The sequence below is a fragment of the Pristis pectinata genome, chromosome 22 (genome assembly GCF_009764475.1).
Source record: "Pristis pectinata isolate sPriPec2 chromosome 22, sPriPec2.1.pri, whole genome shotgun sequence".
NCBI lineage: Eukaryota > Metazoa > Chordata > Chondrichthyes > Rhinopristiformes > Pristidae > Pristis > Pristis pectinata.
In genome coordinates, this window is record NC_067426.1 from 18,906,611 (window position 1) to 18,928,525 (window position 21,915).

Below are 21,915 nucleotides of genomic sequence, written 5' to 3' on the forward strand. Positions count from 1 at the left end.
ATGAAAATGTATATAATAAATAGATGTGCATTGACTTGACATTAAATTGTCAGTTTAAAATTTATAAACATGCAACAACTGCTTGTTAAAAGGCTAGAAAACTGTCAACCAGACAGGCCGAATAGATAATTTATGGAGCAAAAGATTCTGACCACATACCTGCACTAAGACTATATTTGTCCTCCTCTGTAACAAAATCAAATTCCATTTCTGTCAATGTCCCCATCAATGTCTCTTATACCTGCCCTTGACTTTCCTTACATACAGCTGAGCAGGGTCCTTCATTCTAATCTCCGTAAACTTCAGGTCATCCAAAACTCTTCTGCCCACACCCTGATTCACCTGTTACATTCACCCAATCTTTCATCTTGGTTTTCAAAATCTCCAACTATACTATTTCTCTCCACTCCTGTAATCTCTTTCAGACCTATAAACCTCCATCATACGACTCTTCCAATTTGGGCCTCTCAATCATCCCCAATTTTAACTGCTCCAACAGTGACTGTGCTTCTAGCTGCCGTAAATTCTGGAATTCTCAACTTAAAATTTCTTCACCTCGTTCTTCCTTTAAAAAGTTTCTTAAAACCCCCTCTCTGTCTGATCTTAAAGTCCATTACTTCCTTATTTGGTTTGGTGTCATGTACTGTTTAATATTCCCTGGATGAACAGCTTGACAAGTTCTGCCAAATTCAAAGACTCTACATAGAAACAAACTGTTGCTGTTAAATCAAGAGTGGGGAATAGCAAAACTAAAAGGATCAAGAAGTCAAATAAGTAATTCAGAAAATAATTCTTTCCTATAAAGGATACAGGACTGTTGAATTCACTTATAATAGAGAGCTACAACGAACTGTGTAGGACTAAGGGTAAAGCAGAAAAGCATATGAAGGACAAGGAAATTCAGTGTTATGCCAATAGATTAGGAGGGATAGGCCGAGGCTAGAGTGCAGCATAACTAAATGATTCATTGTTCAGTTGAATATCTTCCTTTCTGTGATTCTACCTAACTATAAACCATTTGCAGCAGATCCTGGAGAAATCAGATCATACCACAGTCAAAGGTGAAGTTGTTCAACTGTTGCAATTGAATTGCCACTGGTCAAAGCAGTTGTATTCTTTTATATGACATCCACCCAATACATGAACAGATTTAAACCTGGAAGAACATGATTACTGTCTGTCCTTCACTCCATGAACTGAAAAGCATCAAATTTACCAAATACATAGTGTAACCTTAGGCACTGATTACAAACAGAAAAAAGGGACCTCCAGTTCTACATGCCTCGATAAATTCAGCTCCTGGCATTTACTCTTGCATCATTCTAATGAAATTTAAGGTACAAAAACCCCAAATATTATGAACTAAAATAAAGCCTAACAGGAATCCTTCAACAGCTTATCCAATAAATGATCAATTTGTCTGTAATCCTAGATGGCAAATGTAAACAAGCAGTTTTTATTCAGTACAGGGACATCACTGAGTGGGCCAGCTTTTAAAGTTGTTTCTTAATTTTGCTCCTCTTGAACTGTTGCAGTCCTTATGTAGAAGGAAATCCAACATTGCGAGGTACAACATTTAAGATTTTGATCCAGAGGCAAACAAGATGGATATATATCCAACCAAAGATGGTATGAACATCATGCACCTGTTACCTTTGCCCTTCTGGATGATAAAGATTGCAAGTCTGGGATACACTGTCAAGATTTCCCTAATCACTAAAGTATGTCCTGTAGATGAAAAACACTGCAGCTAGTTCTGGGTGGATGCCAATATAGGAGGTTTCTTTGCCTTGCGTATTGTCAAGATCTATGAATATTGCTGGAGCTGCACTTGTCATGCAAGGAGATTTCATCGTCCTTGAATGTGCATTGTAGATAGCAAATTGGTTTTGGGATCTGAGTCAGAGTCCCAGCCTCCGAACTGCTCCAAAGACCAGTATTTATATGCCCACTCCAGTTAAGTTTCTGTTCAAAGGCAAATACAATTTCATTGATGGATGATTGTCAAGTGAAGGTGGCTAACAAACTATTGTTAAAGATGGTCATACCCTGTTCACATGTGTGGTGTGATTGTTACCCATTATGTGAGTTATGAATGTAACTGAATATTGTGCTATTAGTAAATACCTCATTTCTGAATTTATAATGGAAGACCAGTGTTTTTAAACAATGCTGTCTATGTGTCAAGGCAGTTGTTTTCATCTCACCTGTGGAAATCAGCATTTTTGTCTAGATTTAGACTTAGGTTTCAGTGAGGTTGGGAGTTTAGTAAGCATTTTATAACTACCACTTGATAGCACAGATGATTATCGCTTCCATCATTTCTTAATGAGTGGGAATAAACTGGTGGCATACTGAGTGGTCAGGTTAGACTTGTCTATCTTTTTGTGCACGGAAAATACCTGGACAATTTGCCACAATTTCCGGGAGATCTCAGTGTTGTAACTATACTAGAAAAGCCTTGCTGGAAACACTTCTAAAAACATCAACAATACAGCCCATCACTGTTAGCACCTATAATCTTTACTGTAACCAGCCCTTCAACCTAGGATTGAGAAAATGTTGACTGAATTGAATTAGCTCAGTGGGCAAAATGTATGAGCAGTCTCAATTCCAATTACTCCTGCCTGTGCTATTGATGTTAAAAAAAATTACCTATAATTTAGCAAGAAATAGTAAACTGGACCAGCAAATATCAATATTGCTGTTGATCCTGAGAATAGATAGAGACCTTAACTGTTAATGGCCCTTAGTATAATGGACTAAGGTACACATGCCAAATGTCAAAACTATGCTCCATTCACATTAATTTACTCCAAAATGGTTATTCACTTTATAAAATTTAATTTCTATTATTAGTACCCTAGTGACTTATCACCTTTCTGCCTTCTCAATCAATTTGAAATTTGTAACCATATTCACCATAATGTATGACCAGTCATGCACAGTGCCTTCATTATGAGCAATAATCATAAATCAGGCAAAATGTCGGCGCTTCCATCCCACACACAGATGCCATCCAAGATTAATATATACTTCAGATAGAAAATAAGTTTGCTGATAAAAATTATAGGCTAGGACTTAATTTTTGTGCATAGTCAAAAATATACACGATTCCAAGTAAAATAATAAACATGGTGTAAGGAGTTGAAAGTTTATGCAAATACATATGTAACCTTCACAGAAAATGAAGTCATAGCAACTGAGTAAACTAATAAGCAGTCATGAATAAAAAAACATTCACAGTAAAACAGAGCAATGCAATCTATGGACTAATATGTTTGGGTTCACAAGCTGCAGTAATGTTATAGGACTAGAATTAAATCAAAAACTAGAAACAAAAATCTTTTTTACGAGGAATTAAAAGTTTGCTTAAAAGCAAGCTCTAGACTTAATATTAAAATTAAAATAACAAATTGATAGTACAGCAAATTTGCGTGATACAGTACTGCACTATTTAGAATCATCAAACACGACTTTGAACTTGATATAATCTTATTCAATCAATCATGTTTTCAAGATGTTTTCACCAAATATGTAATCTATATATTGGATTTTATTGGAAATAAATTTACTACCAAAAGAAAAAAAATCGACACATTCCATGTAATATCTTACTATTTTCATTATCTTTTCACATATACTGCACTACCTAAACAGTTCCTCTGACAGCAGGGCACTTATAAGAAAATATCTATTCAGCATACACTACATTAGAGAGGATACCTTATGGTTATTGACGTCTTGTAATCTGATCGGTGGGAGAAGAGAAAGGGATTCAGATTAATTAGAAGCCAGAACAAACCTAAAACTATCCTTTGAATTAAGATTCAGAGCACTGAAATTATACTTTAAAAAATCTTTTTGATTTAAAATTGGTGATTTATGAAAATCTTAAATTAAAATAATACAATTATATACATAGTATGTTTTATGTATAAAGGAGTGAGTTAAATGCTGTATTTCAATCTCAAAGTTCCTTTGACATTCGGAAGTTCTCACGGTTCATTCCTGGAATTCAAGACAATGGGACATACTACAGTCAGAGAATAAGTCAAAGGTTCAAAAGTTAAAAGGTGCTGAGTGGTACAAAATCAACCACAAACACTTAGGATTTCTGTAGTGCCATCCCAGGTCACTGTTACTTTCAGCTGGAATAATGAACACCATCATAAATGGATCAGGATTCATATGTTGTGATGTTAAATCGAGACTGAAAAAAAGGAAAAGGAAGAATTGTCCAGATTGTAAACCTCAGGTCTCCAGTGAAAGAAGTACATCTGGAGGCAATGGGTATTGGCAAAATACTCAATGGCTGTAATGTTCTGTTAATACTATACCATTTAGAAAAGGTCTAGATTATCAAGTCCCTCCAGCCTGTTCAATGAGATTGTTACTGATCTGAATCTATGTACCAATATATGCCTTTGCCCCATATGCCATAACATGTGTTTATCAAAAATCAATCAATTTACTTAATAATGATCTTGCATCAAGAAGTTCCAAACTCTGCATAAAGTATTTCCCAACTTCACTCTACATTCTGGATTTAACATTCAAAATAATTGAGAACCCATACCTTCACCCAGCAGAAATCACTTCTTTCAATACTCACTCTCCCCTTATACTGTGAAAAATTCAATCAATTCTTTGACTAAATTTGACTTGGCTCAACAAAGATGAAGCACTACAGGTATCCCCATGTATTCTGTTCTTCTACAAATAAAGTCCAGCATTTCATTAGCCTTTTCAATTATTTTAATGATTTATGTACATGGACTCCTAAATCTATGAATTCTCTTAAGAGAGCTGCAGTTGCTACATTTGTCACAGTTTTATAATTTACTGCTTCCATCTAAACTTTTTACAATGCCAAGGTATGCGTGTGCCTGGCAATCTTGGATATGTAGTTTTCTATTCCATCATCAGAATTGTGTATAAACAGGAATATTTATGATACAAATAAGCTGAGTAAATCTTGCCAAACTAGAGAACCTGTGCAATACTCTGTAACTCCTGCCACTTAGCCAATTTACCAATCAGATCAACAGAGTGCATTCAATTCCATGCATTCAATACATTAGGTAGCTTATGGTGGGACTTATCAAACATCTTATGCAAGTCAATTTAAATCCACCCTTAGGCATTTTCTACTCCAGTAGTTTAGTGACTTCAAAAAATTCCATCACATACATCAGGCATAATCTAACGTTCATGAATGCAAGGGGGCTCTCTGATCAGCTTTAATTTAACAAGTGCCTATCTTAATTATATGCTCTAGCAATTTTGCGACAATAGATGTTAGGCTGAATGGTGTATAATTACATGGTTTATCCCTCTCATCTTTCTTAAATAGTTGTGTGGCAGGTACTATTTTCCAATCTTAAATGGTTCTCAAATCAAGAGAAGTTTGAAAGATTATAGTTAGGGTATTGGAATATTCACACCAAATTTCCTGCTTTATTACTATCACCTCTGATTCAATGTTAGTTTCCTTGACATCTATTCTCTGGAAACTACTGCAATTAATGATGCTTACTAAGTCTTCAGCATGTTGGTTATTTTCTGATGTTTCTTTTGAATATCATCAGTTGAAAGTTTATAAAGGCCCTACATTGATCCTCACATTCACTTCTTTCTAATGTAGCTGCTAATTTTTTTTTGGAGTAAATTTGGACTTACGTAAAGACATACACCCATTGTTGATAACTTCAGAATGAGATTAAGGCAAAAGACTTTGATTAGAAGAATCTAGTGAACAGGAGCAAATCAGCACAGGGCAACTTAGAACAAAACCTGAGATCTAGCGTGCTGCATGTCATTTTCAAAGCAATACAATACTATTAAAATAACTAGCAATACCAAGATAGAGAGTAAAATCCAATGTACTGAAAGAAGCGAATTTAAAATACCTTGTTGTTGATATTAAAGATAATTGCTTTAAATAAAGCATCATGACTGATCAGCCTCAAGAGAATAAACCATTATAGGGCCGAAGTATCACCTTCAGAGATGAAAATGACAGGGGGACCTACCACCTATTTTTCTTATCTAGCCATTCATTACCAATTACTGTCAATGATTGCTTTTCAAATACCCATTTTGTTACCTCTAGAGACAAAGACCCATCCTTGGCCTTCAGCTTTTCCTCTACATTAGTGTTGCATAACTTTTTTTGTGGAAAGGGCAGACTGACAATCCAAATCACTCAAGAGCCACTTACACAATCATATAAATCCCAAACATCCAAAGAGATTCTCAGTGCTGGCACTCTGACCCCCTCCAAGGTTGAATTCTTCATGGAGACCATAAGCAGACTGCAAACTTACAGCAGTTTCCAGCGCTGAGAGATCATAGCACTAAAGCCACGCAGATTAAAACAGGCAAAGGGTCAGTAACTCTTTCAATTCAACAGAGAACAATTACATCAAGGGACAGTGGCAAGTTTCTGGTACCTATGTTTTAATTGAGTTAATTTAAATAAATTAACTCACTGGCTAGCATTAATTTCAAGTCTTTTTTTTACATTTTTTATGAGCATGATTAATGTTTACAAATGTCAGAGACTTTCAAAATCCTTTGAGAGCCCATAAGCCATGATAGGGCAGACACCTGGCTTAACCAGCTGTTGAAGCATTTCTGAGAAGCAAGCTGCATTTTCACCAGGAAGGCCCCATGCTCCACATAACTTTGCTGACCAAGAGTCAGATTCAGGGTGTTAGCTAAGTACAATTAGGGGAACAGCGGGCACAGGGTGCTCACTGCTCACCATCCTGCAGGCCACATGTTGTGCTCCACTGTAAACTGCAGGGATGAGTAACTTCTACATCTGATAATAGATAAATTTCATATTTCAAAATATATAGATATATTTCATTGGTAGGGGTGCGTTGAGTATAAGAGTAAGGAAGTCATGTTGCAGCTATGTCAAATTTTAGTCAGACCGCACTTGGAGTATTTGTGCAGTTCTGGTCACCACATTATAGGAAGGATGTGGGGACTGTGGACAGTGTGCAGAAGAGATTTACCAGTATGCTGCCTGGATTAGAAGGTATGAGCTATAAGAAAAGGTTGGACAAACTTGGGTTGTTCTCCCTAGAGCACTGGAGGCTGAGGGGAGACCTGATAGAGCTTTTTAAAATTATGATAGGCATAGACAGGATGGACAGTCAGAATCTTTTCCCCAGGGTAGAAATGTCAAACACTAGAGGACATGCTTTAATAGTTGCTGGGGGTGGGGGGGGGGGGGGGCAGTTTAGAGGCGATGTGAGTGGCAGTTTTTTAAATATATAAAACGCAGAGAGTGATAGGTGCTTGAAATGGGTTACCAGGGGTAGCAGTAGAATCAGGCAGTTTGTTAGAGTTTCAGGGGCTTTTAGATTGACACATGAAAGTGAAGGGAATGGAGGAATATGGATGATACACAGGAGAATAATACTGAGTATAAATTGGCATCAAGTTCAGCACAACATCGGTGGCATAGCAGCATAGCGGTTAGCATAACGCCATTACAGCGCCAGCGATCGGGGTTCAATTCCCACCATTGTCCATAAGGAGTTTGTATGCTCTCCCCATGACTGCGTGGCTTTCTTCCAGGTGCTCCAGTTTCCTCCCACATTCCAAAGACGTACGGGTTAGTAGGTTAACATGGGTGTAATTGGGAAGCACGAGCTCATTGGGCTGGAAGGGCCTGTTACCGTGCTGTATAAATAAAGTTTAATAAAGTTCAAAAGTTTAACATCATGGAGCAAATAATCTGTCCAGTGTTGTACTGCTCTATGTTCTAATAATGTCTTGACACCCATCTATTCTTCCACCATCTTTCCTGGACAACTCGGCATGGTAGGGGCCAGTGCTGAATTCCAATTTCCTTCAGTTAAAAAAGCGAAATGAATACCACAGTTTTCAATCCCTGCCATAAACTGTACATTCATTAACTATTTCCCCATTACCACGCAAATAACACAACTAAAACAGCAGGTCAGAGACTGAGTATCCTGCAGCAAGTGGCTGATCAGGAATGTGACAGAAAACTCTCCACTTGTATGGAGATGCACTTATCTTGGCAAATCAAATAGATCAACACTATGTGTGGCAAACAACCCTTGACTGGTATCCCATCCACAACCAAAACAGTAATTCCCTGCAGCAAAAGCAGACAGTGGCTGCAATATGTATCATTTATAAAATGCAATTTATTTACTGACATGAACCACTTCCATGACCTCTATCATCAAGGGCAAGGGCAGCGAACTCATAGGAACACTGCCACTTGCAGGTTGCCCTCCAACTCACTGATCATGCTGATTTGGAAATATGTTGCTGCCCCTTCATCATTGTTGGGTCTAAATTCTGGAACAGCCTCCCTAACACCATTGTGGGAGCACCTCCATCAGAAAAACTGCAAAGATTCAAGGCAGTGGCTCACCACCATTTTCTCAATAGCAATTAGGATTGGGCAGTAAGTGCTTGCCTTACAAACAACACCCAGATCCCAAAAATAAATTCAGCCAATTATCAAAAATTAATCATTCAATTAAATCATGGGTTATTTGTTCCTGAGATCCATTTAAACCTTCAAGCTCTAATCTAATATATTTATTGAACTCAGGTTTGAAAATAACAATTCATTCAGTGACAACAGACTTTTGGAGTGGAAGTTCCAGATTTCCACCTTCCCACACATGGAAGTATTTCATTTTGTTCCTGTAATGCCCTAAGTTTAAGAGTCTCTAATAAGAGGAAATGTTTAAGAATTCTATGAGTTATTTTAAACACATTGAGTACAAGTTGGGGTGAGCTAATCAAAAAGAACTTACAATCACATAGCGCATATCATGACCTGAGGAAATCCCAAAATAAACAAAGGCACATGATGCAGCCATTAGAGCTACAATGTCACAGCTCCAGGAATCCAGGTCTGATCCTGCTATCTGTGCAGAGTTTGCATGTTCTCTCCATAACTCTGTGGGTTTCCACCTACATCCCAAAGACATACTAGTAGGTTAACTGTCTAATGTAAATTGCCCCTTAGTATAAATTAATGGCAAAAAAGGAGAGTTGATAGGAAGGAGTGTGAGAGAGAAGACATGTTGCAGATATGTCAGCAAATAAAGAGAGGGAGAATGGGATTGTTTACCTCCTGCCAGCCACCAAAGACCTGATGACCTCTTCCTGTGATGCTAAACATTTAAGATTTCTAGTGGAAGAGCGCTGCAACTTGCATGTGAACATAATAATTATAAAATACACTCCTAAGATGTTGGTTGTTAGGTAAATATTGAGCAGCACATAGAACTCCAACTACTGTCCTATTGTTTACACCACTTTAGAGAGCAGAAAGAGCCTTAGTTTAACAGCTCAGCCAAAAGGCAGCAATCTACTGGAACTAAGAATTTTCATTTGAGATTTGTGTACTCTCTGGAGTGGGCCTTCAACCGTGACTTGACACACAAAGTGAGCCAGAACAAGTTTGTGGAAATAAAATTATACACTAAATTGTACCCAACTGAAGCCTTTAAGACTTGCTATCATTCTGGTGATCTGTTCTTTATCCCTTGTAAAGCAAATATTCTTCCAGTGATGCAGTTCTCCAAACCAAATACAATACTCCAGAAAGAATATAGGCAAAACTGAATCATTTCCTCACATTCTGAACTGCAAGCAACCCCTTTGACATAAAGACTAACATTTTATTAGCCTATCTGATTACATTTTGGAACTCTTTGTTAGCTGTCCACATTCAACCTTGCACTTTTCACCTTTAGATTCAATATTGCCAATGTTTACCTGGTGGTTCTTCCCATATTCCATCCTCTAAACTTCAGCTCACCTGAAACCCAATTCTCATGCCTTTACCCACTTAAAATGCCATCCAGATATTCATGCAGTCCCTTCAAACTCACAAGGGCTCTCAATTACCCCACAACATTATTTGAAATTCTCACTGCTTAAATCTAACCCTTTCCTACTCTAAACTTTTCCAACATTACAACCCTCTCCAAAGTTAGACTGGCCAAGCCTTTGGGTCAACCTCACTACAATTGCTTGTTTTTCCTATTTACCCACGGCAGGCTTTAGTCATCCTTTTCTACATTGTGTAACTATAGCCCTGCTAAAATGCACAAAATATTAAATGATAGCAGAACTCCAAATATATTACTTATGAATCTGGTGTAGCAGCATTGTTGATTACCAACATAGACCTTATTAGTAACAGACTGCAGTTTCAAGGCAGCAAATCCTTTAATGTTAATGAGTAGAGACAAGAGGAAATTTAGCTGTGTGTAAAATTCAGGCTCCAAACCAAAACAGTTTCACATTCTAAAAAGTTTTTATTTCAGATTTTAATGAAGTGTAATTTTTGAGTATTAACAATTTATAATTTACTCATGTGAAGTTTGGGTTTTCCAATCATAAAATACTCAATTCAGAACAAAAGACAAAGTCAATATAAAACACCGTTAATGCTCAGAATGTTTTGCTTTTGAATTATCCCGAATGAAGAGATTTAGAAACAAAATTCCAGTATGAATTACAACGTTGTAACTCACTCCCTATTATCTGTTTATTCTATATTAAAATATCAAAAATGTAAAACGTTCAAAGGTTATTCCCAATTTGAAACTCAAGTACAATAAACGTATAATTTTCGCGAGTTGTGCGGACCACAAGGTAACTTGGCCGATTTTCCGGTCTTTTAACTGCACCAGTCTGTTTGCAACTGTGCCGTTAACGTACCACGGAAGAAATTGTTTAAAAACACTTCAGAAAACAAAACAGAAGTTTCCAAATGTCGAAAATAAATCGCCTGTAAATTGGAGGCCACGCCGTTGAGGCACTTGCCCTGCCGGCGGGCTGGCTCCCGTCGCGGCCTTGGCCGCCACCTCCTGCCGCACTGGAGCTAACTCCTTGGCAATGTAAGATCGCACCGTATTTGTCTAGATTTCACATTCGGCGTGTACCACATCCTCAGATCCAAGCTAAGTCAAAATACACTGCACTAAAACAAGGGCGTGATGGAGAGGGGTGAACCAAGCCCCAGATTTCCCAGCTCACACGGTGCCCAGCCGCTGCCGCCCGCCCGCCGCCATTTTCAGTGCCGCACGGTTGCTAAGGCCGAATCCGCGTTAAAATAAAGCCCCATTTCACGCGGTTAACACACTCGAGCAGCCACACGGCCAAGTGTTTCGGCTGCTACTGTAACAGATGGCCCATAGAGTGGTGCTCGGTTGGGACACTTTGCTCGGCAACTACTTTACTTACACGGAAAAACCCCGCATCCATCTTGTCCGTCTATGGAGGGGCTGCCGGAGCAGGCAGTCGCTCACTTCCGGTTTACCCGACTGAGTCACAACGGTACTTCCGATTTACGGAAGCAACCGAAGCGCCCGTTTCCGCGTGACGGAAGAAGCCGAAGGGGAGACGCCGAAGCCGAAGGAAGAAACCTTGCGACAAAAGTAACCAGGGGACTGGGGCGCTCAGTTCCTTGCACCATCCGCTCATTTCGCAAGTGTGGCTCATTTGGCGTGAACTTCACACATTTTAATCTAATATGATCCATTTTGCTTTCAAGAAACAAAGATGTGTTGCAAATTGTTCTATTATATGTGCTAATTTTATGAAAAAAATCTACTGCTGGTAGCAGTTTTATTTTAATATTTTTGGAATCAATCTTTCAGTGCCCTGATTTTTCTCGATTGATTTGGTTCTGCTGACTTACAAAAGATAACTTTTTTTGAAAATGGGGTAATTTAGAGGAAGTGGGGAAAGAACAGGATAATGAGATCATCTGACAACTGATAGCTTTTTTTCAAGAACCAGTACAGGCGTGATGAGCTGGAGGGCTTTCTATGCTGGATGATTGAACAAGAAGAGTGGTGATATATTGTATCATCAGTGGCTGTTCTTCCTTTTAATGAAGCAGTTTTCAAACTCTGTGGTTCTTAGCAAGACATGCTATAAGATGACTTACAAACCTGCAGTGTGTTCATCCGCCCTCTCACCTCTCTAACTTTTAACAATCTCTTGTGATTGCATTTTTACCACAGCACCTGGTTTAAGATATCTCCTTAGCGACCCAGTTGTAGTGGGGCAATTGTTTACTTCTCTCTTTTTCTCTGTTTACTTATACCTGTTGAAGTTTTAATCTTCAGTAACCTTACAGCAGTTGATGGACTGTTCTGGTTTGGTGATTCACAGGTTTGTGGGCTAGGTTAGAGGTGAACTCTGGCAATGTTTCACTTCTATCCTAAGAACAGTAGTAAGCCATTCAGCCCTCAGGGCCTGCCTACCATTCAAAAAAATCATTGCTGATCTCCCATCTCGACATCATAATCCTTCTTTCTCCCCAGTCACTCTGATGCCTTTTGTGGCTTGAAATCTATCTTAAGCATATTCAGCAGCCTGGCCTCGACAGCCTCCTGTGGTGGAGAATTCCACAGGTTCACCAGCCTCTAAGTGAAGAAATTTTTCTTCACATCACTGAAACTCTCAGAAACTGATGAGATTATTGTGTGATTTCAGTTGTGGCTGTTTGTTGAACACTCTCTGTTTGTCTGGAGAGTCATGCAGTGCTGGTCTGAGGAAGCAGATGAGCTCCTATGTGAATGCTTTGAGACAGTGGACTGGTTCAAAGACTCAGCTGCCAGCATTGATGAGTATGCCACCACCATCACAGACTTTATCAGCAAGTGTGTGGAGGACTGTGTACCAAAGAAGACAATACGTGTGTTCCCAAACAGGAAACCATGGATGAACCGGGAGATCCACTCCTTACTGAAGGAGAAGACTGCTGCACACAAATCTGGTGATCCGGATCTGTACAAGAAATCGAGGTATGACCTTCAGAAAGCTATCAGGGATGCCAAGAGGCAATACCAACTCATAGAGTGCCGGACCAGCCGCCAGTTATGGCAGGGCTTACATGCTATAACAGGCTACAAGACGAAGTCGGGCTGCATAGCTAACGACAGCGCATCCCTTCCTGATGAACTTAACACATTCTATGCATGTTTTGAACAAAAGGGAAGTGGATTGTCACCATCCACCCTGACAGCCACCAATACAGCTGAACCTGTGATCACAGTGGAGGACGTAAGATCAGTCTTCCAGAGAGTGAACACGAGGAAAGCACCTGGCTCAGATGGTGTCCTGGGCCTCACACTGAGATCTTGTGCTGATCAGCTGGCAGAAGTATTTGCGGACATATCCAACCTCTCCCTGCTTCAATCTCAGGTTCCCTCCTGTTTTAAGAAGACCACTATCATTCCGGTACCAAAGAAAAGCAAGGTAACATGCCTCAATGACTACCGACCAGTGGCTCTGACATCCACCATCATGAAGTGCTTTGAGAGGTTGGTCATGGCATGCATCAACTCCAGCCTCCCAGACAACCTGGACCCATTGCAATTCACCTATCAGCAAAACAGGTCTACAGTGGATGCATCTCCCTGGCCCTACACTCAGCTCTGGAGCATCTGGACAGTAAAGACACATACATTAGACTATTGTTTATTGACTACAGCTCTGCCTTCAATACAATAATTCCAAGCAAGCTTGTCACCAAACTCCGAGACCTAGGACTCAACACCTCCCTCTGTAACTGGATCCTTGACTTTCTAACAAACAGACAGCAATCAGTGAGGATAGGCAGCAATACCTCCGACACGATTATCCTCAACACTGGTGCCCCACAAGGCTGCGTCCTCAGCCCTCTACTCTGCTCCCTATACACTCATGACTGTGTGGCCAGATTCTGCTCTAACTCCATCTACAAGTTTGAAGATAATACCACCGTTGTAGGCCATATCTCAAACAGCGATGAGTCAGAGTACAGGAAGGAGATAGAGAGCTTAGTGGAATGGTGTCATGACAACAACCTTTCCCTCAATGTCAACAAAACAAAGGAGCTGGTCAATGACTTTAGGAAAGGGGGCAGTTTACATGCACCTGTCTACATCAATGGTGCTGAGGTTGAGAGGGTTGACAGCTTCAAGTTCCTGGGAGTGAACATCACCAACAGCCTGTCCTGGTCAAATCACATAGATGCCACAGCCAAGAAAGCTCACCAGCACCTCTACTTCCTCAGGAGGCTAAAGAAATTTTGTTTGTCTCCTTTGACTCTCACCAACTTTTACCAATGCACCATAGAAAGCATCCTACCTGGATGTATCACGGCTTGGTACGGCAACTGCTCCGCCCAGGACTGCAAGAAGCTGCAGAGAGTTGTGGACACAGCCCAGCACATCATGGACACCAGCCTCCCCTCCTTGGACTCTGTGTTTACCTCTCGTTGTCTTGGTGTAGCAGCCAGCATAATCAAAGACCCCACCCATTCGAGACATCCTCTCTTCTCTCCTTTTCCATCGGGTAGAAGATACAGGAGCCTGAGGGCACGTACCTCCAGACTTAAGGACAGCTTCTACCCCAGTGATAAGACTACTGAACGGTTCCCTTATACAATGAGATGGTCTATGACCTCACAATCTATCTTGTTGTGACCTTGCACCTGATTGCACTGCACTTTCTCTGTAGCTGTGACACTTTACTCCGTACTGTTATTGTTTTTACCTGTACTACTTCAATGCACTCTGCACTAACTCAATGTAACTGCACTGTGTAATGAATTGACCTGTACGATCGGTTTGTAAGACAAGCTTTTCACTGTACCTCGGTACAAGTGACAATAATAAACCAATACCAATACCAAATACCATTGGAATGCAGAGAATGTAGTGAGAATGTTGTGTGTGTGACTTCCCATTTACCTGTAAACTTGACGTTTGCAACTTATGTGTCATTATCTGTCACAGCACCACCTGGGATATTCATGACTTTTCAACCTAGAAGTACGAGGGCAGCTGATACATGGGAACACTACCCACCTGCAAGTTCCCACCCAGGTCACAGACCATCCTGACTTGGAAATGCATGCTGCCTGATCTACTGAGTTCCTCCAGCATTTTGTGTGTGTTGCTCCATTCCTTCATTATCACCAAATTCAAATCCTGTAACTCCTTACCTTCGCACCACGGGAGCGCCATCCCCACAAGGACTGCAGTAGGTTAAAAGATGGTTCACCACCTTCTCAAGCATAATTTAGGAATGAGAATATAATGGCAGCATTGCCACTGAAGGCTGCATCCCATGCAGGAATGTAAAACGCATTTCCAGTAATAATATGTGTAAAGTCATATATTGATATAGCTTTTACTTGCATACTGGATGACCATATGCATGGTGAACCATTGTTTATTAGGGTTTTTTGGCCCACCCCGTATTTTAGAATCTGAAGAAGGAAATTTTGGTTTGATAATTTCCTCTATCATCTCAGATGATAAAGACAAAGTAAACTTCCATGTATGCTATGACTTCCATGTCCTTTTCAGTTCAGAACATCTTAAATGTTTTAGAACTAATAAAATATATTTGAAGTGTAGTGAGTGTTGTAGGAAACATTGCAGCCAATTTTCACACAGTTCCCACTAACCTCAATGTGTTAAAAGTCTGCTCTTAGTTAATGTTCATTGAAGTTTAAATGTTAAGCTGGACACCTGGTATAACTTTCCTATTCTGCTTTTAAATGTTGCAGAGATCTTTTACATTCACCCCAAACAGCAGATGAGGCATCCATTTCACATCTCGTTCAAAAGATAGGACCTCTGTCAATGCAGTACCAGGCTGGATATTCATGCTTGGATCCCTAGAGTGGGATTTAAAACTAGGTTCTTTGACTCAGGCAAGAGTGCTTCACACTGAGCAATGAATGATATCTAGGAGTCATGTCGACTGAAGTGGCAAGAATATCAGTTACACAAATCTGATGCTTAATAGTTTATTCCCAGTCTATTCCCATAGACAGTCACAACATGACTAATAATCACAACATAAAATGAATAAGAATTTCTGAAGTTATTAGCCTTGACCAAATAAACCAGGAAACATCAATTAATCTCTACAATAACCTTAATTGATGTAATACATTTAATCCAGAAAAACATTACAAAGACCTTCACGGGAGTGATATCAGGTACAGTTTGACATTGAGCCATATATGAGGCCAGAAGCTGTTAAAAAGGTAAGTAATAGGGTCCATATTAAAAGAAGGTAAAGAGATGGAGAAGCAAGAGGAGTGAACTCCAGAGTTTAGGGCTGAGGTAATTATAGGTAACTCAGTTAGATAGTTCAAAGCTTGTGGTTTAACAGCCTATAGATTATAGGAGAAGAAGTGGATTGTTTTGAGTATGGGCTGAACAATACTCAATATTCCAATATTCCAACAGTTCATTAAAAAGAATACAATGAGGACCAACTTCAGACAGTCTAATGTCCAAAGAACTCAATGTCCAACTCAATGCTGGGTCGGGATATTTCTCAACCTCCCTAGCAGCTATCTGAAACTAGTTTTAGCCACTTACAAATGTAAATGAGGGACTTTACATGTGTTTAAGACCACATCTGGTCAATTACAGTCATCAGGTCTCTGTGTCTGGAATTTTAACAGTAAATTTTGAATTAAAATACTTTTTAAAAAAACAGTTGTTGTGAAGCCAGGAAGAAAGAGAGTGCGGTTATGTTTGGAATTAAGACTTAAATAGCAATGGATTTGAAAGGTCAGTAAAAGCATCAATGAAAATTGTCAAGAAATCCAGGAACACTTAAACAACACGTGCTGAAGCCTTCAGTCAACAGATTCAGTTGCACAGAATCCCCATGTCAGTTGCATTTATCTTGACAGGAGCTGCATTGCAGGCTAGGTTGGTTACTCTGATGGACTGCAATGTAGCTTCAGCTCAGATGCACTAAGCTCCATATTCATTTTGTCAGGTGTGTGGGTATGTTTTCAAAAGGAAAAGAGAACATATTGCAAATTAGTATTCAGAAAGCCTCAAGTAATGCTTGAATATTTCAACCCCACTAATTTAAAACAAAGGTCAATGCTCTAATAAAATGCCACAATATGAGTCTATGACTCTAATAAAAATGCATTGAGGCATATAAAAATTGATATGCATTGCTAGTCTAACTAGAAGATCACTTAATGCAATGCATCAGCTGTAGCGGCTGGTATATTAGTGATCTCAAAGACTTGCCAGCAAGCCTTTAAGCTTAACCTCTCAGCTAGGGAGAGTACTATGTTAGGAAATAGCCAGTTTCTGCATTTACACCAAAGCTCATAACTAATATCCAATATTATTTTGGAAGAATTAATGTAGTAATTCATTTGCAAAGTATCTATAGCTGGGTTACCAATCATTTCTTTTCCACTGTTGTATTCATTACATCTCCCCAGTACATGGGAACAGCACAATTCAGGAAAGGGAGAGGCCAGAGAGTGGAAATTATGGGTATGTATAATAAAGGTAACATAATGTTGAGGAAATTTGATCTCCATATTGACTGGGCTAAACAAATATGTTTTGTTAGTGTGGAGGATAAATTCTCAGAGATGATTTGGACAGTTTTATAAATCAGTATGTTGAAGAACTGGATCTGGTATTGCACAGTGAGGCAGGGTTAATTCTTTTGGTCCTCACCTTTCATCCAGCCTCCACATCCAGCACATCATCCTTTGTCATTTCTGCCACATGCAACAAAATCTCACCACCAGTCACATCTTCCCCTCCCCATGACTTTGCTTTCCTCAGGGACCACTCTCTCCATGACTCCCTGGTTCACTCATGCCAACCCACCCATCCGTCCCTGTCCCCAGGCACTTTTCCCTACACCCTAGAAGGTGCAATGTAAGTCCCTATCACTCCTCCCTCATCACTGTCCAGGGACTAAGAGTCCTTCCAGGTGAGGCAAAGATTCACATGCACCTCCTCCAACTTCATCTACTCCATTCAGTGCTGTTAACGTGGCCTGGTCTACATCAGCAAGACCAAGTGTAGAGTGGGCGACCACCTTGCAGGACACCTGCACTCAGTCCACAATGGCCCTCCTCTGTGCTCCCAGTTGCATGCCATTTCAACTCCCCTTCCCATACCGACCTGTCCATCCTTGGCCTTCTCCACTGCCGGGGTGAGGCTAGGCACAAACTAGAAGCACGGTACCTTATATTCCACCTGGGTAGTCCACAACCCAATGGCTGATCATTGAATTTTCCCAGCAGCAAAGTACAAGAAAGAACAGAGAAAGGATGGGAGCAGTTTAGACACTGAAGGGGATATTGAAGCAGAAGGCATTCCAGGATGGAAAGAAGCAAGGGTACAGGGGTTAAGGGGTGGGAAGTGATGAGGAAGCAGTGACCAAGTGGAGGGATATGGATCATTTGTGGGCAAATAGGATTAGTTTAATTTGGCATCATGGTTGGCACAAACATCATGGGCGGCACAAACATCATGGGCCAAATGGACTGCCCCTGTGCTGTTCTGTTCTATGAAGATGTGTATGTGTGTGTGCCCAGAGCATGTGTCTATTTACATCTCTGTGTGTTAATATCAATACAGCAGAGAACCTGATCTCCAGTGGTCTTGGACCCCCCTCCTTTCCTCTGGATCAAGACTTAATCCTGTGAAGTCCATGAGGTAGCTGATGGCATCACACATTAGCAGAAATAACACACATCTAATGTTCATAAGACAGTGTGAAGTTTGGCATGTGGAGCTTCAGAACTCCAACAACAACAGATGTGAACATGGCTGCCCTATCATAGGCCAGGAGTTCGGGCACTTTATAGAACATAGAACACTACAGCACAGTACAGACCCCTCGGCCCACAATGTTGTGCCGACATTTTATCCTGCTCTAAGATCTATCTAACCCTTCCCTCCCACATAGCCCCCTATTTTTCTATCATTCATGTGTCTATCTAAGAGTTGACATTGTCACCTTGAGTGAGACATGACAAGCAGCAGATGGCCAGATAAAGGAACAAGCTGGAAAAACATACATTTTATTCTGGAAGGGCAAACTGGAAAACCAATGCTGTCTTTGTGAGTTGGGATCTGCCATGAACCAGTCTAACATCTCACAACTCCACCCCCCCCACCCCGTGGGAGGAGTAAACATCTCATTCAACCCATCCCCTTCTGTATAGGGGGATTGTGCAGGAAGGTGGAGTTATGAGATCAGCCATGGCATCAAGTGGCAGAGATAGATTAAAGAGCTGAATATTAGTTTTGTTCTGACTTCAGTGAACTTTACATGATGGCTATGCAACTGAGTTAGTCAAAATGTCACTGCCGCCAACCTATTTTGGAACCACACTCCAAACATGGCATTTCTACCTTTGTTAAATGCTATGTGGAATTTCTGACATGAACATAGGCCCAAAATTCCATCAATCACTTTAAACACCAGCAAATGATAACCACATAGTATTATAGGGGAAACACAAGAGACTGCAGATGCTGAAATCTGCATAGTATTATAACATTGGGCACTGAAGTCACAGAGTTGTGCAGCACAGAAACGAGCCCATCAGTTCATCACCTTCATGCCAACCTTTTTGCCCACCTGCACTAATCCCATTTGCTGCATTAGGACCACATCCTTCTATACCTGGCCTATTTATATTTATCTGATGCCACCACCTCCTCTGGCAGCAAGTTCCAGATATCAACTACTTGCTGTGTAGAAAACCCGGTGCAATAACATGCTGGTCCTGAACTCTGACTATTTTAAAAGACTCCCACTTGTCAGCTGTCATTTTACCCACAAGCATCTGCTCCAAATCTACTTTCGGCAAGTCCTCTGTTACACTATTGAAATCACCTTCCCCCAACTCAAGATGTTAACTTGAGGACCAACCTTAGCCCTTTCCATTATTACCTTGAAACTTACTGAATTATGGCCACTGTTCCCAAAGCGTCCTCTCATTGACACCTCTACTGAATGCCCAGTTTTGTTCCCTATGATAAAGTCAAGTCCTCCCTATCTCTCATAGGTCTGCCTACATGTTGTCTCAAAAGTCTTTCTGTACACTCTTAACAAATTATGCCCCATCTAAGCCACTTGCACTAAGGCAATCTCAGTCAGTATTGAAATGGTTACAATCCCCAACTACTATAACCCTATTGCTTTTATAACTTTCTGCAATTTGCTTACATATCTGTTCCTCTAATTCCTGCTGACTGTTGGGAGGCCTATTGCATAACTCCAGCAAAGTGATCGTGACCTCTCTTATTCCTAAATTCTACCCACATAGCCTCATTGGCTGATTACTTGAGGATATCCTGTCTAAATACTGTCATTATGTTCTCGCAAATCAGTAGTGCTTTTGTTCTTTTACCTCTGTGACTTGCTTATTTTGTAAAATATGAGGCTTCACAAATTAACCTATAAAATAAAACAGGAGAACTCTGGAAACAATCAGCAGATCAGGCAGAATCTGTGTAAAGAGAAACAGAGTTAATGTTTCGGGTCCAACACCCCGCATCCGAACAAATAAAACTTCTGCTTTGTTTAACGTACACAATACAGCACCTTCTAAGCCTACCAGTTCTGTGCACTGCCGCACTGTGACCAGCCAATTCCCACTAGGGGGCAGTACAGAATAGATTTAACAGGCTGATCATTTGCCTGAAGTTTTATCGTATGGAATGAGGTCCAATTTCTTCGAAAAATAAGTGGGGACATATTGTAAAGATCACAAAGTCTGTGATATTTGTGTCAATGCCCCCTGTGAATTTGAGGCCTCGCATACAGTGGAGCCTTGAATGTGTGTAGTGACATCTAATAATGCAAAACTCATGCCTGGACCCCACTTCTGCCAGTACCATCCTCCAGCCACTCATCCAGAAACGGGCTTCCAATGAAACCTGTTTCTGGGTGACTGAAAGGACTCGGATTTGGCCGCTGATCAGTACTCGGGACCTTTGTCATGACCTCCAACCTCAACCCTCCCCTCACCTTTGCCAGCCTTGTGTTCCTTTTCATGACCTTCTATTCACAGCTCCTGACTTGACTGTCCTACCCTACAATCCAATGTGACGTGACCCAATATAACCTACCGAATCACCCACACACCCCCAGACCACCAAAATCCCACTCCATTCCCAACATCTGACAGCCCCCAGACCCCTGCTAAAACCTAACACTCATCCAATAACCAGCCTCTGACCATGGACCACTATTCTTGACCAATGATCACAGCCCCCTGACTCACCAACCACCTTCCCCTCCTGATAATGACAGCCAAAGACCCATAAACCGCCAGTCTCAGCAGCCTTGTGTGTTATCGTTTTCACTGTGGTAGCCCAGGGACAAAATGTTAGTTCCTGTCACAATGTAATTATTGAATGAGTCTTTGCTAGCATCAATAAAGTTCTAGGCTTTCAAACCAGCAGTCAACATAAATTAATGAATTAATTCAGTTTTTATTATATGGTTTAAGTCAATAGAACTGTATCTTTCCGGCTAATGATTCGCACCATAAATTATCTTCCAAGAGCAAGCATTGGTTACTGTGGTGCCTGAAGTATCGGAGGCCATACAGACTAAGTATCAGTCAGGAGCTTCACAGATATATGGCATTGAGCTGGGTACATTTTTCTCACAGTTGATAATGACTTGTTGGGTAAGGGAATGATAGCAAGAGCTCTCAGCTTTGAAGGAGTGGCCTTAGGCGTTATCTGAGTGCAGCTTATCATCTTCAAAACCTTCAGAAGGCTTGCAGATCTGCAGGCCTGCTCAGTTTGTCTACTTCTCCTTCAACAGAGATAATCAAAGTCCCTTTTTAAGTCAGGAGCATCAGTGACTCTGCTTCTGCCACATAGGGTAGCAAACTGCAGGATAAGGTCACAATTAAGAGACAAAATTAGAATAACTGGTTAAAAAATTGAAAATGAAAAAGTTGCTAATGCTGAAAATGTAAAGTAAAATACAGAAAATGCTGGAAACAAGAGTTTGCAAATGCTGGAATTTGGAGCAAAAATAACTGCTGAAGGAACTCAGCAGATCAGACAGCAT

The 21,915-nt window shown here is 40.4% G+C and overlaps 1 protein-coding gene across 7 annotated transcripts in view; it reads right to left on the reverse strand.

Moving 5' to 3' along the window:
• srrm1 (serine/arginine repetitive matrix 1) overlaps positions 1 to 11,354 on the reverse strand; it is a 44,083-nt gene extending 32,729 nt beyond the window's left edge. For 4 of the 7 annotated variants that reach the window (XM_052036146.1, XM_052036141.1, XM_052036145.1 and 1 more), the window contains exons 1-2: positions 11,266 to 11,320; positions 3,727 to 3,751 (exon numbers count right to left, since the gene is read on the reverse strand). In XM_052036146.1, coding sequence (XP_051892106.1) covers positions 3,727 to 3,751; positions 11,266 to 11,282 — 42 coding nt within the window. In that variant the 5' untranslated portion in view covers positions 11,283 to 11,320. Of the gene's footprint in view, positions 1 to 3,726; positions 3,752 to 11,265 lie in introns of all 7 variants that reach the window. The other 3 variants (XM_052036143.1, XM_052036142.1, XM_052036147.1) reach the window with 3 other exon arrangements.
• Between the last annotated feature and the right edge of the window lie 10,561 nt (positions 11,355 to 21,915).